We start from the raw sequence: 12,687 nt of genomic DNA, 5'->3' as shown, positions 1-12,687 counted from the left end.
GATAATGAAACTAAAAATATCCTAGAACCTCTTTGGACACATAATGTATTATTGCACCCAATAATTCTTTATACTCTTTTTGTCAGGCAGGTATAACTGCTGATAGTCTGTCTTATTGCATGAAATTGGCATTTAGGTAGATAAACACAAGATAGGCCCATCTCTTCCACAGTGAACACACTTTTTTTGCTCCCAAAGAACATCTGCAGTGTGTGCATCCCAAACCAATGGTTACCAGCCCCTTAGTCCAAATGTCCTCAAACTGTGGTTCATGCAGATTGGTTGTTTATTTTATTGATTGAAATTTACTCTTGAAGTTATGTGTGTTGTAAATGAACTGGATCAATTCCTTCATTATGGAAAAAAAAAAAAAATCCTAAATAAAATAGATTTAACTAAAAATCAAACTGACACTTTGAAATCATAGACCAGGTTGTGTTAAGACATTTAAGCAATAACTCTCAAGATGTTGCAGGGCTGACATCTTGTGGACAAGGGACTGCAAGATGTCAGTGTACCCCCAAGAGTGTAATTATTATAGTCGATTGTTTACCCTAAATAGTTTTACTTTTAACATTTACCACGTCTATAATAGTATTAATGTCTTAATTATTAATTATTTCTACCGTCTTATTGATCGGATAGCTTCAATAATAATATTTTGTTGAACGCCTGCCTGAATACGTTTATTTTCTGGACATATTTTATAGTCAAAACATAAAATAAATACCTATAGTGTATTCGCTTTATATATAATTTACTAGAAAATAAAAATAAAAATCTTCGCCGAGAAGAAATTCCGTTTACCTTTTTTACATCAGGCAAGACAAGTGCGCGCCCCACTGAATTTTCTGCAGGCATTAATCCGGCCACCTGCGGGTCCTTCTTCCTTTTCTACGTACCTGAGCGAGGCCGGCGTCAAGATGGTGAGTGTCGAGACAAAAAATTATCAATAAAATCCGTTCATCATCGAAGCCATCCTTTCGCTTACACGCATTTCACGGCCGTTAAGTGATCATATGTGTGTGTTTTATATTAAAATGATAATATTGATGTACAACTTCAATCTGGGAGTAAATAAAACGACAACATCCAGATTGCTAAGATTCCCTCACTGGAGTCCTATCAGGACGTTAAACACTATTTACCTCTTAAACTATGTCTCCTATAAGAGCCACTGTTGGTTTAAGTGCTGTTAAGAAACCTAAATGTGTATCTTGTATACTTGTTGACTCGCTAACTTTAATTAATGTAGGTTTATAGTGTACTTTGTAGCAGCTAATGCTAACAAATACGGCAGTGACAGTCACGGTGAGGCCGTCGTTTACAGTCAAACGAGCATGTTCAATAACAGAAGAGCTGCTCGGCTCTGAAAGGGCTGAAAACGAAATGTTGTGCAATCCAATCAAGCATGGGTCGTTTCCCGTGATTTTAATCATCAGGAAGTTTGTCAGAGAAGCTGAGAGATGAGGTTGATGTTTAGCTGCAGCCTGCATGCTGCTGGTAGCTTCAGTTTCTCAGTGTTAGTGTTTGTGAAGAAAAGACTGAATGAGTTGTTTAAATGATGGAATGTGTTGGATATTATTTTTAAGTTAAGACAAGAAACATTTAAACTTTTAAACTTAAGCCTGAGCTGCTTATATCAAGCTGTATTTTGCACACTTGACTGCTTTTTTTGTTATAATAATTCTTTATTTATCTTTCATACTATTCTCTGGCAGAGCTAGTGTTTTCTGTTATCTGAGAAACAGCTACTTATGCACATGGACCATCCATACCACTTTTTTTTTATCCTGGCTATGTATTGTGGGCTCATGTTTTTTGTATAGATAGAATTACTTTGTTGATCCCAAACTGGGAAATTGTGGCGTTACAGCAGCAGGTTATCCAACACACTGTTAACACACAATGTTAGCAAATCTAAACACGATATAATATTAACTACAAAGTAAATAAGCACTATAAAATATCAAAAATAAGAATGTGAATATATACAACCAGGATTTCACTAAGCATTACTAGTCTTAAATATGGAAGATTGAATGTAAATGTGCAATAACAGAGTTGTAGATGGACAGTATTGACATAAGTTAAAGTGCATGAGTGTAGACATGCGACAAGCAGAAACTATACAATATAACAGCGAGTAGACAGACAAATGAAGTGAACAAATGGGTGGGATGTGTATGTATGCTGGCTGCTGGAACACCTACATGAATAAAGGTTTATCTTGTCTTATTTCAATCTTCTCCTCAGAATGACACAGTGACAGTCAGGACACGCAAGTTCATGACGAACAGGCTGCTTCAGAGGAAGCAAATGGTGAGCTCTTAAACTCCTCATATGTTCATAATGTTGTTTATTTTGTCCCGTGTTTTAATTTCAGCCAACATTCACGCTTTTATTTTCCTCTTTGTAGGTCGTCGATGTCCTGCATCCCGGCAAGGCCACAGTCCCCAAGACTGAAATCAGGGAAAAACTTGCCAAGATGTACAAGACCACCCCTGATGTAGTATTCGTCTTTGGCTTCAGGACTCAGTTTGGTGGCGGCAAGACAACAGGCTTTGCCATGGTCTACGACTCCTTAGACTACGCTAAGAAGAACGAGCCCAAGCACAGACTGGCCAGGGTGAGTTATGCACATTTGTCTTGTCTCTGTCTGAATGTTGCCATTTGCTAGTTCACAAACAGTGAGTGTATCGGTGTTTTAGCATTAGTTTTTCATCCATTGTACAAATCAAAGCGCGATAAGCTACTGAGAAGTCTTACGTTCTACAGTTTGATGGGAAACCATTCAGCAAAGATTTCATCGGTTGTAGGCGCGCTTTAGTTTTTCCCTGCTGCGGGCTGCTAAATGCTCTACATGATGAAGTCACGTTATTTAAAAAGTGTTTTACAATCCATGTGGAGATGGTTATCTAACACCTTTTTATAATTTTGAGTTATAAGGCCTAGCCACTAACATTTGTCAGGGCATGTAATTAGGTGTTTTTTTACATATACAAGTGAGTGTTGCATATTTTGTAAGACTAGGAATTATTCTTGCTCACAGGCCCCCAATACATGTTAGTGGTGTGATTTTGAAAGTGTTAAGAACTTTAGTAGGTTATGATTGGGAAATGTAACTTTGTGTTTGATGTGGTGAAATGAACCGCTCTTTTCTCTTCCTCAGCACGGTCTCTATGAGAAAAAGAAGTCCTCAAGAAAACAGCGCAAGGAACGCAAGAACAGAATGAAGAAAGTACGAGGCATCAAGAAGGCCAGTGTGGGCGCTGCTGGCAAGAAGGTATTGTGACCACTGTCTGTACTGGTTGCAAAGCCAATTTGCACCAACCATTTCTTTTTGATCGATGCAGAAATTTGAAATAAGTATTGTGATTTAGAATTGATTTATGGTCATTCCTTATCTAAGCAATGGGAGCAGAAAAGTAAGCAAAGGCCTCGTTCAATTTTGTGTTTTTGATTTTCATTGCACAAATATTTTCCTACCTTGCCTATCTGTTTTTCACAACTCTTTTACTGTTTCAATTTCCTTTGTCATCTTCCGTATCGTATCAAATGTTCTTCGGGAACTGTAGAAGGTAAATGTTGCTCATAAGTAGACTAACTGCAGTGTGCAGATAATCTGGGAGCGATAGATACTATCTAACTCCTCCCTTTACACCCCCACCTGACCCATATGAGAGTAAAAAAAAAATGTATTTCCCTCTGGATGTACATGATGCATCCGTGATGCATCGGATGTGAGACTGTTTGACCCACTGGTTTACACCCACACTAGAGATCCCTTTAATACTACTCACTGCTACTGTGCTTTACTTACTTGAACTGAATAATGATGGTGTTTTAGAGTCAGTTCATTCAACAGTTCAGAGCTAATCAGGGAACTCTGTTGATGTAGATTTTGCTTAACTAAAACCCTGATTACTCCTTTACCCTCCGAGAGACATTAGCCTAAGGTCACCCAGAATAGATCTCTGAATTTTAAACTCCTGCTGGAATGATTGATGCCATACATGTAAGAACTAACTAGTGCCTATAATACTTGCAGTTAAAATAAAGACACTATCCAGCAGTCTAGAGGTTTCATTGACCTGGTTCTTAGTTCACTCCCTTAAAATCCATTCAGAGATCTTTTCTATTCAACTCTTGACTTCTCAAAATATTAATTATTTTTGTTTCATCCTTTGTTCCTGATTTTGCTTCCCATGGATTTCTTTTGCAGAAATGAGGTGTCAGTGTGCAGGTATAGCAGCAGAAAAAGCATGGTGTGCCATTCATGTTGCACATCGATATCTGATAGACCTTAGCTGTGTTATGCATGTCACACCTTACTGTTCCCCTGAACTTTTCCTACAGTGACCCCCTTCCCTTTCTTTCCCACGTCTTGTTAAACTACATGCTTACGAGTTTCCCCTCTTCCTCAGTCCTGAACAACCGTTCCTGCTAAAATAGACGTCCTTTAGTCTCTACCCGCTCTGGCTTATATTTAAACAGAAATGAGTGCTTTGAAATACCTCAGATCTGTAGTTTATAGAAGCAGAGTTTGGATAAGGCATGTGGATCTTATTTAAGTGTGTTGTGTGGGCAGCTGAAATAACAGCCTGCCAATGTGTGAATTTCATGTTGAAATGTGTTCTTAAAATAATTTAACCTGTCATAAATGTTTTTGGAGTTTTTGTTAACAAAGCTTCAAACTTATGATGTTGGGGTTAACATTGTCCACCCCAATATATTGTCTCTAATCTTTGTCTCAATTTGAAGTCTTGAAATGAGTAATATTTTCTCTGCTGTCATTTCTGTTTAATTTTGAACTTGCACTAAATCTGCTGTTTTCTCCGTACAGTGAGTCCGGAACGCCTGGGAGGGTCTTCGTGCTCAAGATGTTCTTGTATATTGTCATCAAATAAAGTTTGGAAAAAATTGGAAACAAATCTTTTTAACTTGGATTCATTTATTTAACCAAACATTCTCTGATATTTTTTTTAAGTTTGATTGGGGAACATTAATAATTTAGATAACAAAAGGTACGTGATGTCTATGGACTCTTTTTAAACAGCTGGTTTGAGGCACAAGGCTGTTGCACTTCTCTTCGTCCCAGCCGTGCTGTAAACAATGTTTGGGGGACAGTATGTTGCTGTAGAGTCATTAACAGAGGCTTACATTGACATCTGTCAGTACGTTTACACGCAGTGAGTTAAAGTCGATTTGTAGTGTTAGTTTGACTACAACTGGACTTTAAAAATGAATGTAAACTTGTTAGACTGACCACCGCTCATTGATAACACTCTTGCATGCATACACCTCAATTGGACCTAAACTGGCCTAGGTGTTGTGCTCATGCTCCATAGTTCATAGTTCCATAATGATTTGACCCTGAAGTCAATCAGCATAAAGATATGATGATCCTTTGATTCCCAGAGGAGAGAATGAGATGTTGCAGTAATTTAAAGACAAAGTAGCAAAAAGTAAGCTGTTTGTATCTCGCCAGAAGGAAAGTGTGCATTGCATTTTTAGCAAAAGTGAAGCATGTACAGAGCTGCAAAGTTCACCACAAGACAACCAGTTTGCATCTTGCTAACATGTTAGCAAAGACTGTCTAATAGTGACTAGCTGAAAGGGGGCATGTCACCACTTACTGTAGAGGAGTCAGACATCTGTCAGTACTGTACATCAATTTTCCTTCAGTGCTTGTATACTTAAATTAAAGTTGTGCAATAAAATGTCCTAAATGAGCTATAACATTAGCTTGACTTTAATGTGCATATACACGACCTGACCCGAGTGGAAATGGGGAAGCCAGCAAGAAAGGATGCGTATCACACTTGTTCTGTAGTTTCCATGTGAAGCATCTTTTGCCAACATACACCTGGTTTAATATGAAAAGTTTGACATTGGAGCAGCAATGTGACATCATTGAAACATTGAGCGTTTAAGTAACTGGTGCTTATTTATAATGCTCAAGTCTTTTGTCTTTATACCAGACTGTTGGCTGCCTGGAGTTGCTGCTTGTTGATTTAAGCAGTGTGCATGTATTTGACATTGGCCTATTGTATTTCTTAAGGGTCCTGTGTGGTTTCCAGCACTTCACTAATCCGCTCGCTAATTATTTTTGGACTGATTGATTCAAACATTTCAGAAACCTGAACCTATGTTGTAAGTGACTTTCAGGGTTTTTTTCAACGACAGTACTCCAAAGAAGCTGTTCTTGTTTCCAGCCGTTCACATATTAACTTTTCTTACTGATGTAAAGTATAGAGTAACACATGACGAAGATATTTTGAATTATAAGATCTAGCTGTAATAACAAAAGTGGCCACACGAGGGCTCCCTTCAACAGAGTAATAAAACTGATACCACAGAACTGAAGCCACTGTTTACCTGTTGGGGGAAGTTTTCACCTGGAATTCATCCCTGTTGCAAAGCCCCTGATAGCTTAACTCCACAGCACAGATACACAATCATTGTCCACTTGTGCCATTTGGAACTGAATAGATGCTCTCTTTGCAGTGTGACCTTTTAAAATAATTTGCATAGAAATACCCTGAGAGTGTGTAAATGAAGTGATTAAAATGTCGGGGAATGGCCTGTCCTCGGGGCAGCAGCCCCCCCAATACCCCATGAATTCCTCCTAATGTCTCCTATTCTTTAATGGATATTAACATTTCCTCATGACAGGGTTTCAGGAGCTAGTCAGGGTTTTCCTTTATTCAGTTCCTTTTGGAGTCAGAGTCATAAAAGTGTTGATTCCCTTTATGAAGCTGTTCAGAAATGCAAAATGGCAATGAGAAAACAGTTTATGAAAACAGCAAAAAAGGAGCACACTCGACAGTAAACACGATTCCAGGTCCACGACCGCAACAAGACTTAAAAAGAGACCGAGAAGTCAGCACACAAATGTCCTTTTAGTTTCCTTCAACACAACAACGGACGCGCCATCAGCGTCTAAAAAACAGTATATGGCAACACTGTATTAATAAAAAAGCATCCAAAATGAAGACCAACTTATCTTTAATGCACAGAATGAAACTTTCAACCTCCATTGACCGCCCCTTTTCTCGCAGGTAACACCCTCCCAAGAGCATTAACTAAATCACAGGCACTATTTTTTTTGTCTTAATGCAACTCCAGCATGTTAATGGACCACACACAAGTTCTCCATTATACACATGTATATAACGTAATTGTCTTAGCCCTACAGATTCATGTATTGTCGTGCCCCCATAGAAAAGTTTTGTATGTAGGCCAGACGTTTCTCCTCAGTGCCCACACCACCGGGAAAAAGGGAAAAACAGTAGTAGCTTGGAGGCACTTTCATTGACACATTTTGAGATGTGGGCTCTTCTTACCCAGTAGAAAAGCCTATATTTATACCCAGCATCCCTTGTGGGCTTTTCTTCAATCGATGCCAAGATTAAACACTTGACAGTTTATCAAGATAATGTGGACTCCCACAAACACAACAGAGAATGGGAGTTACTGTATCAAAACCCAATTGATTCAGTGGACAGTGAACTGTTGCGAAGGTGAATATATTAAAGGAAAATCCATTTTTATGCTGAGTACAGGAACATCTGACATGTCGGCGCCCAATTAATTTGACTTCATTTTTCCCCTCAACAGAACCAGAAACCCACTATGACCCAGAAAAGAGCTGGCAGATTCATTTATCTCAGCAAAAGAGTGTGTTTGTGTGTTAGTGCTACGGCAGAGCGTGAGAGTGGGTGGGTGACTGTTGCTTAGGTGTGGAGGGAAAGGAAAAAAAAAAAAAGTTGCCAGTGACAGAAAAAGAAAAGGCAGTGGGGTCTCTCACGGCTCGGCGGTGCTCTACTGGTGTGTGGTTGTGGGAGGTTTGACATAAGTGGAGCTTTCAACCCAGGGACTGGTAACAGATGGTGTTGGGAAATTAAGCTCCTCTCTCTGCAGCCCTGTCGGTCCGTCCCAAGAGTCTCTGCCTCTCGGTCTTTGTCTCTCTTCCTCTCTCTCCCTGCAAGCGTCTCTTTCTCTGTGTCCCTCACTCATTCCTCTTGCTCCGGTTTCTTATCATCTGGCCCCCTCTTTTGTTTTTCGAGTGAAATCAGTGTCCTCCTCGCTCCTCCTGTGTTTTTGTGAAAACAGGAAAGGAGGATGACATCAGCAGGATAGTTAGCAAGCTGATGCAAGGAGCAGGATAATATCTAGAGTTTCAAAGGAAGAGATCATCACTAAAGAAAACAAAAAAAGACGGGTTGGCACCGGAATGGTCATACATTAGGGGTTAGTGTAGCTGTCATTTTGACCAGTAATATTCTCATTTAAATACAAAAACCTCTTCTACAAGGGGACGTTACCTGGCAGAGACAGAAGCGTAATGAGATTTATATTAAAGAACAAACACGCAGAAATGATGAACAATGTGCATTAGCTGGTCACATAGTCCTTAATTCTGTTTTTTAATCATCCATGCTAATGAAATAATCTAGTTTAACACGACTCTGCTGCTCTTACCATAATGAGGAAGCAAATAGTTCAAGCACTTTGTACATAATTGGTCAGACAGTGAAGTGCTGCAGAGCATGTGATGCACCTTTATATCTTAGACTGCACACTACACAGTAGCTACAGTGTCCACATGAGGATATAATACTGAGGCCCTCTATAGACCCCCATACGACCAAATAACACTGTTTAAAGGGCGATACCCGCCTCTACTTTCCCTTGGGGCAGGAAGGACTTCTGTAATCAGAATATTCCTCCGCCAGCTTGCACAAGAAAGGTGTTTTTGCAGTGATAGATGGTCAAGAGGAACACATGTTTACACCCTCACAACAGGTGCAGTTTTAATGGCTTTGCCGCTCTCCATGCAGAGATCTGCAGAGACTGAAACAGACAGAATTTCTGATGACTCACTGTGTGTGTTTATGCCAGGAGATATGAAAAGCTGCAATAGATGTCAAAGACAATGTCCTGGCTGTTCTCCAGTCTTAATAGTGTGTATACCAGTGCATTTATGTGTAATAATGTGGTTCCAAACTGGATATTATTTAGTAATGTGTATTTCTGTCTTTGCTGTAGGTGCTTAATAAAGCTTGCTCATGTTTGTTTTGGAGCCATCCGCTTCAAACTGTATGTTCACAATGACGCTGTGATCATTTCTGCAAGGGGCAACTTAGTGCTGTAAAGTGTGGCCGAGCGTTTGAGGATGCTATGCATCTTAATGAGGTATGTGTCTCTTGTTGGCCTCAGCAGGGGAATCATCACAGCTCATTTTGCAGTCCTGCAGTGTCCTATCAGCTTTGGCAGCCTGCACTAAGTTCACTCCATCTGCCAGTTGCTAGGTACTGATATATAAAATGATCTGTGCCTCAGTAGCCCCTGAGCACCAGGGAAGTGATTTGCTTTTGAGGACAAACTGTGTTTCCTGAATCCTAATTATCCTTTTTGCATCACGAGCCTGACGTGGTTTTGTCATTCATCCCTCTCTGGAAGCAGCGGGGGGGGGGGAGGGGGGGAAAAAGAAACAAAAAAGCAGCGGAGACTGCAGCAAACCACATCTGCCAAAAACAGACAGAGTTCCCATGGATATACTGTAAAGTCTCTGAAATTCAACAATTGTATTTTCCATCAGTGCATTTTCACAGGTTCAGGGAGAGGTGGAATAAAATGATACCCGCTGTCTAATTCTGGCACTCAAACTGGTGGTCACACACATGTGGAAAATCAGTTCTCTGTTTCAATCATGTGAGGTGTATTGAAACCACTCTGTAGCCCTTTTTTCAAAATGTGAACACGCTGTCTGAGGCTCAGAGGACATCGGACTGGTGTGAAAGCATGTCAGCCCACCTGCCACCTACGTCCACAGGAATTCTGTTCATTTTTGTTGGCATGGAAGCATAGTCTGTAGAGCAGGAAGAAAGGGAGGGGGGGGTAATGTGGCTGGTTGTACAGGAGGAGAGAAAAAAGGGTTTGGCTGAAGGGGAGGTAAAGGAGAGGGGGAGAATTGGGAGGGTGCGGTAATGAGAAAGGGCAGCAGATGTGAGTGACAGTATGATGGAATGCTCTGTGTGGTGGCCATGCTGTACTCTCCAGACGCAGGAGTGTGTGCATGTGTGTGTGCACCCACCGAGGAATCATGTGCATGTGTGCGTCCTTGGGCTTCACAGAAATAATACCTTATCAGGCTTATCAGCTTTGTGCAAAAAAATATAGTCATGTGCCCTCCTCATCATTTACCAATTCATCACTGTCCATTGCTTTGCTAATGAAACCAAATTATACCCACATGGCACACAATGAAGCACGCTTACTTTCATATTGTGATATCATGCAGATGTATATTTCTACAGATGAGGCAAGCTTTTGCTGCTCCGCTCTTTTCCAGACACGAGTTTCAGAGTATTAATATTCATAATCAATATCAATCATTAAATCATTTTCTTATTAGATAAGAGTCAGATGAGAAGATTTTACCACTGTCATGTCTGAACGCTAACGTAGCTTAGCATAACAAGTGGACAATGTAAGCAGATACTTAATTGAGGTATTTCTGTCTTTACTGTCCTCCTACACTAGGCTTTTTTTTATGCTTTGTATTGTTGAGCACTTGTAATGTTCAAACATTTTAGCGAAATAAAAAAAGTTTTACATCCCTCTTACAATGTCATCACTTCATCAGTTTGATGTAATTAGTACAAAACAAAAAGCTTTGTTGATCATAAACCTGTTTAGTGATCGATCTGTGGTGGTGGATCAATGGAAGTGTACATTCTGATACATTAAAAGAATGAAGTGAAGTGTATCATGGAACACATAAAGTAGGTTTGAGCTATGCTAAGGTAATGAGTTACTGTGCTGAGTTAGCGGGCTAATGCTTCCAGTTGGCTAAACTGTGCTTGGCTAATTGTGGGCAACAGTTGTGAGTGTTTCCCACATTAGTTTCCACTCTATGTGTTATTCAGTGTAGTTAATTCAATTCAAATTCAATTCAAAAAAACTTTATTTGTCCCCGGGGGGCAATTCAAAGGCACACAGAGCAGTAAATTAACAACAGTGCAAGTAAACAAAACATTTAAACCTAAATATAAAGTGTCAATTTAAATACAAGCAGCCAGCTAGTTAGCCTGGTTCCATCAACATATATAAAAATCTGCATATCAGGTTTATTATGAGCTTTTAGACATGCCTGTCATCTTATTACCGTAAGATGCATCTGCACAAAGCAAATCTTTCACCTTCCAGCGACATATTAAACCAAATAATATACATGTTTTAGCGCAGAGACCTTTTAGTTATCTTTATGCTTAATTATGCTAAATGACTTACAACAGCTTCATCAAGGTTAGCATTTAAGTTAACCATCTCCTGAACGAACTCTGAAGAAAGTATATTAAATCTTGGTGAACCTGAACTTCACTCTCAAATATAGTTTTAAAAAATACATTTATGTTGTGAATCCACTTGGGGAGCAAACAGAAAGAAACTATGAGAAGCTAAGTGAATCCCACAAAACCAAAATATTGCATATTGATACATTTATTGATTCAATTAATAAACAAACGCTCCCTCAATACACACAAGTCTGGTTCATTTTTCAATCAATGGTACTAATTTGTGTTTGGGCTTTGTGTTGAGTCATGCAGCTTACAAAGTAGCAATATGAATGTGGTGCATGGTTTCCCAATAGCAGTCTAAAATATGAGAGTCTCAGTCTCTTGTGGTTGCACAGCAATTTGACATAGTCTCCTTATATCATCGCAGAATGCAATCAAACTAACAATAATGGACTTTATTCGTAGTGAGGATGAGATAGGGTTGTGTTTGGACCACACACAGCACTTGGCTGTCTGTACGACTGAGTTCCTCTGCCATCGTTCAGCCTGTGCACATTCCTCCACTCATTGGTATTCCTGTTCATATTACCCTCTTCAATCAGCAGCAGAGAAGCTCTGATTAATGGCAACAGTGAGAGCAATCTCCCAGTGTTCATTAAAGAGGACTGGCATGAATAAAAAGGGAGATTTGCTCATATTGCCTCTCAGATCCCATAATATGTTCTGTCGCTGGAGAAATGCATAATTCATGGTGTTGTTAGGGACTCTTACCGTATCCGCACATACACAGTAGTAAAGCTTTACTAAATGAATAAAAAATTCAAATCAATGCTCATCCTTATATCCGGTCATAGTTGGAATAATTGATGTAATCTGTGTAAGTTGAGGACTCCGTATTTACTCACCAGTGTTTTGACACATGCTAAGTCATTAAAATGTTTTAGATCTTATATCTACTATGTTATTATGTCATCACTGGTGCCCTTGAATTTTTTTTATTGCTTCAGCTTAAGCATTTTTACACAGATTTTGCTGCTTAGTTTCAGTCCTCATCTTATTTTCACAGCTCAGTGATTCATTTTATTAACTGAAAAGCCAAATTTCTCAATTTAGATGCAACTTTTATACATTAATTTTGGGATTTTCTTAATACATTTTTGTCGCTGTAAAAAAGTGAAATGTAAAAGAATCCCATGATTTTCAAAACAACACATATATGTGATGTGCTGTTAAGGGTCATAAGCTGAAAATGCTCTAAGACATTACTTGGCTTGCAAAATAATTTCAAATCCAAAAGAGACATTCCCCCAGTGCCCAAACCTTTGCACTGGACAAAACCCATTTCCAGAAAACCATCCTCCGCACTTCCATCCACCAT

The 12,687-nt window shown here is 39.4% G+C and overlaps 1 protein-coding gene across 4 annotated transcripts in view; it reads left to right on the top strand.

Moving 5' to 3' along the window:
- Positions 1 to 836: 836 nt before the first annotated feature.
- The window catches only part of rps24 (ribosomal protein S24), a 156,433-nt gene continuing 144,582 nt past the window's right edge, over positions 837 to 12,687 (top strand). Inside the window, exons 1-6 of one of the 4 annotated variants that reach the window (XM_065959180.1) lie at positions 837 to 926; positions 2,257 to 2,322; positions 2,420 to 2,629; positions 3,173 to 3,286; positions 4,226 to 4,246; positions 4,847 to 4,934. In XM_065959180.1, the coding sequence (XP_065815252.1) occupies positions 924 to 926; positions 2,257 to 2,322; positions 2,420 to 2,629; positions 3,173 to 3,286; positions 4,226 to 4,231 (399 nt within the window). In that variant the 5' untranslated portion in view covers positions 837 to 923 and the 3' untranslated portion in view covers positions 4,232 to 4,246; positions 4,847 to 4,934. Of the gene's footprint in view, positions 927 to 2,256; positions 2,323 to 2,419; positions 2,630 to 3,172; positions 3,287 to 4,225; positions 4,247 to 4,846; positions 4,935 to 12,687 lie in introns of those variants that run through there. The other 3 variants (XM_065959181.1, XM_020630873.3, XM_065959182.1) reach the window with 3 other exon arrangements.

Source organism: Labrus bergylta, chromosome 10 (assembly GCF_963930695.1).
Source record: "Labrus bergylta chromosome 10, fLabBer1.1, whole genome shotgun sequence".
Lineage (NCBI taxonomy): Eukaryota > Metazoa > Chordata > Actinopteri > Labriformes > Labridae > Labrus > Labrus bergylta.
The sequence above is the reverse complement of the archived record's forward strand: the minus strand, read 5'-3'. Positions and strand labels throughout refer to the sequence as shown.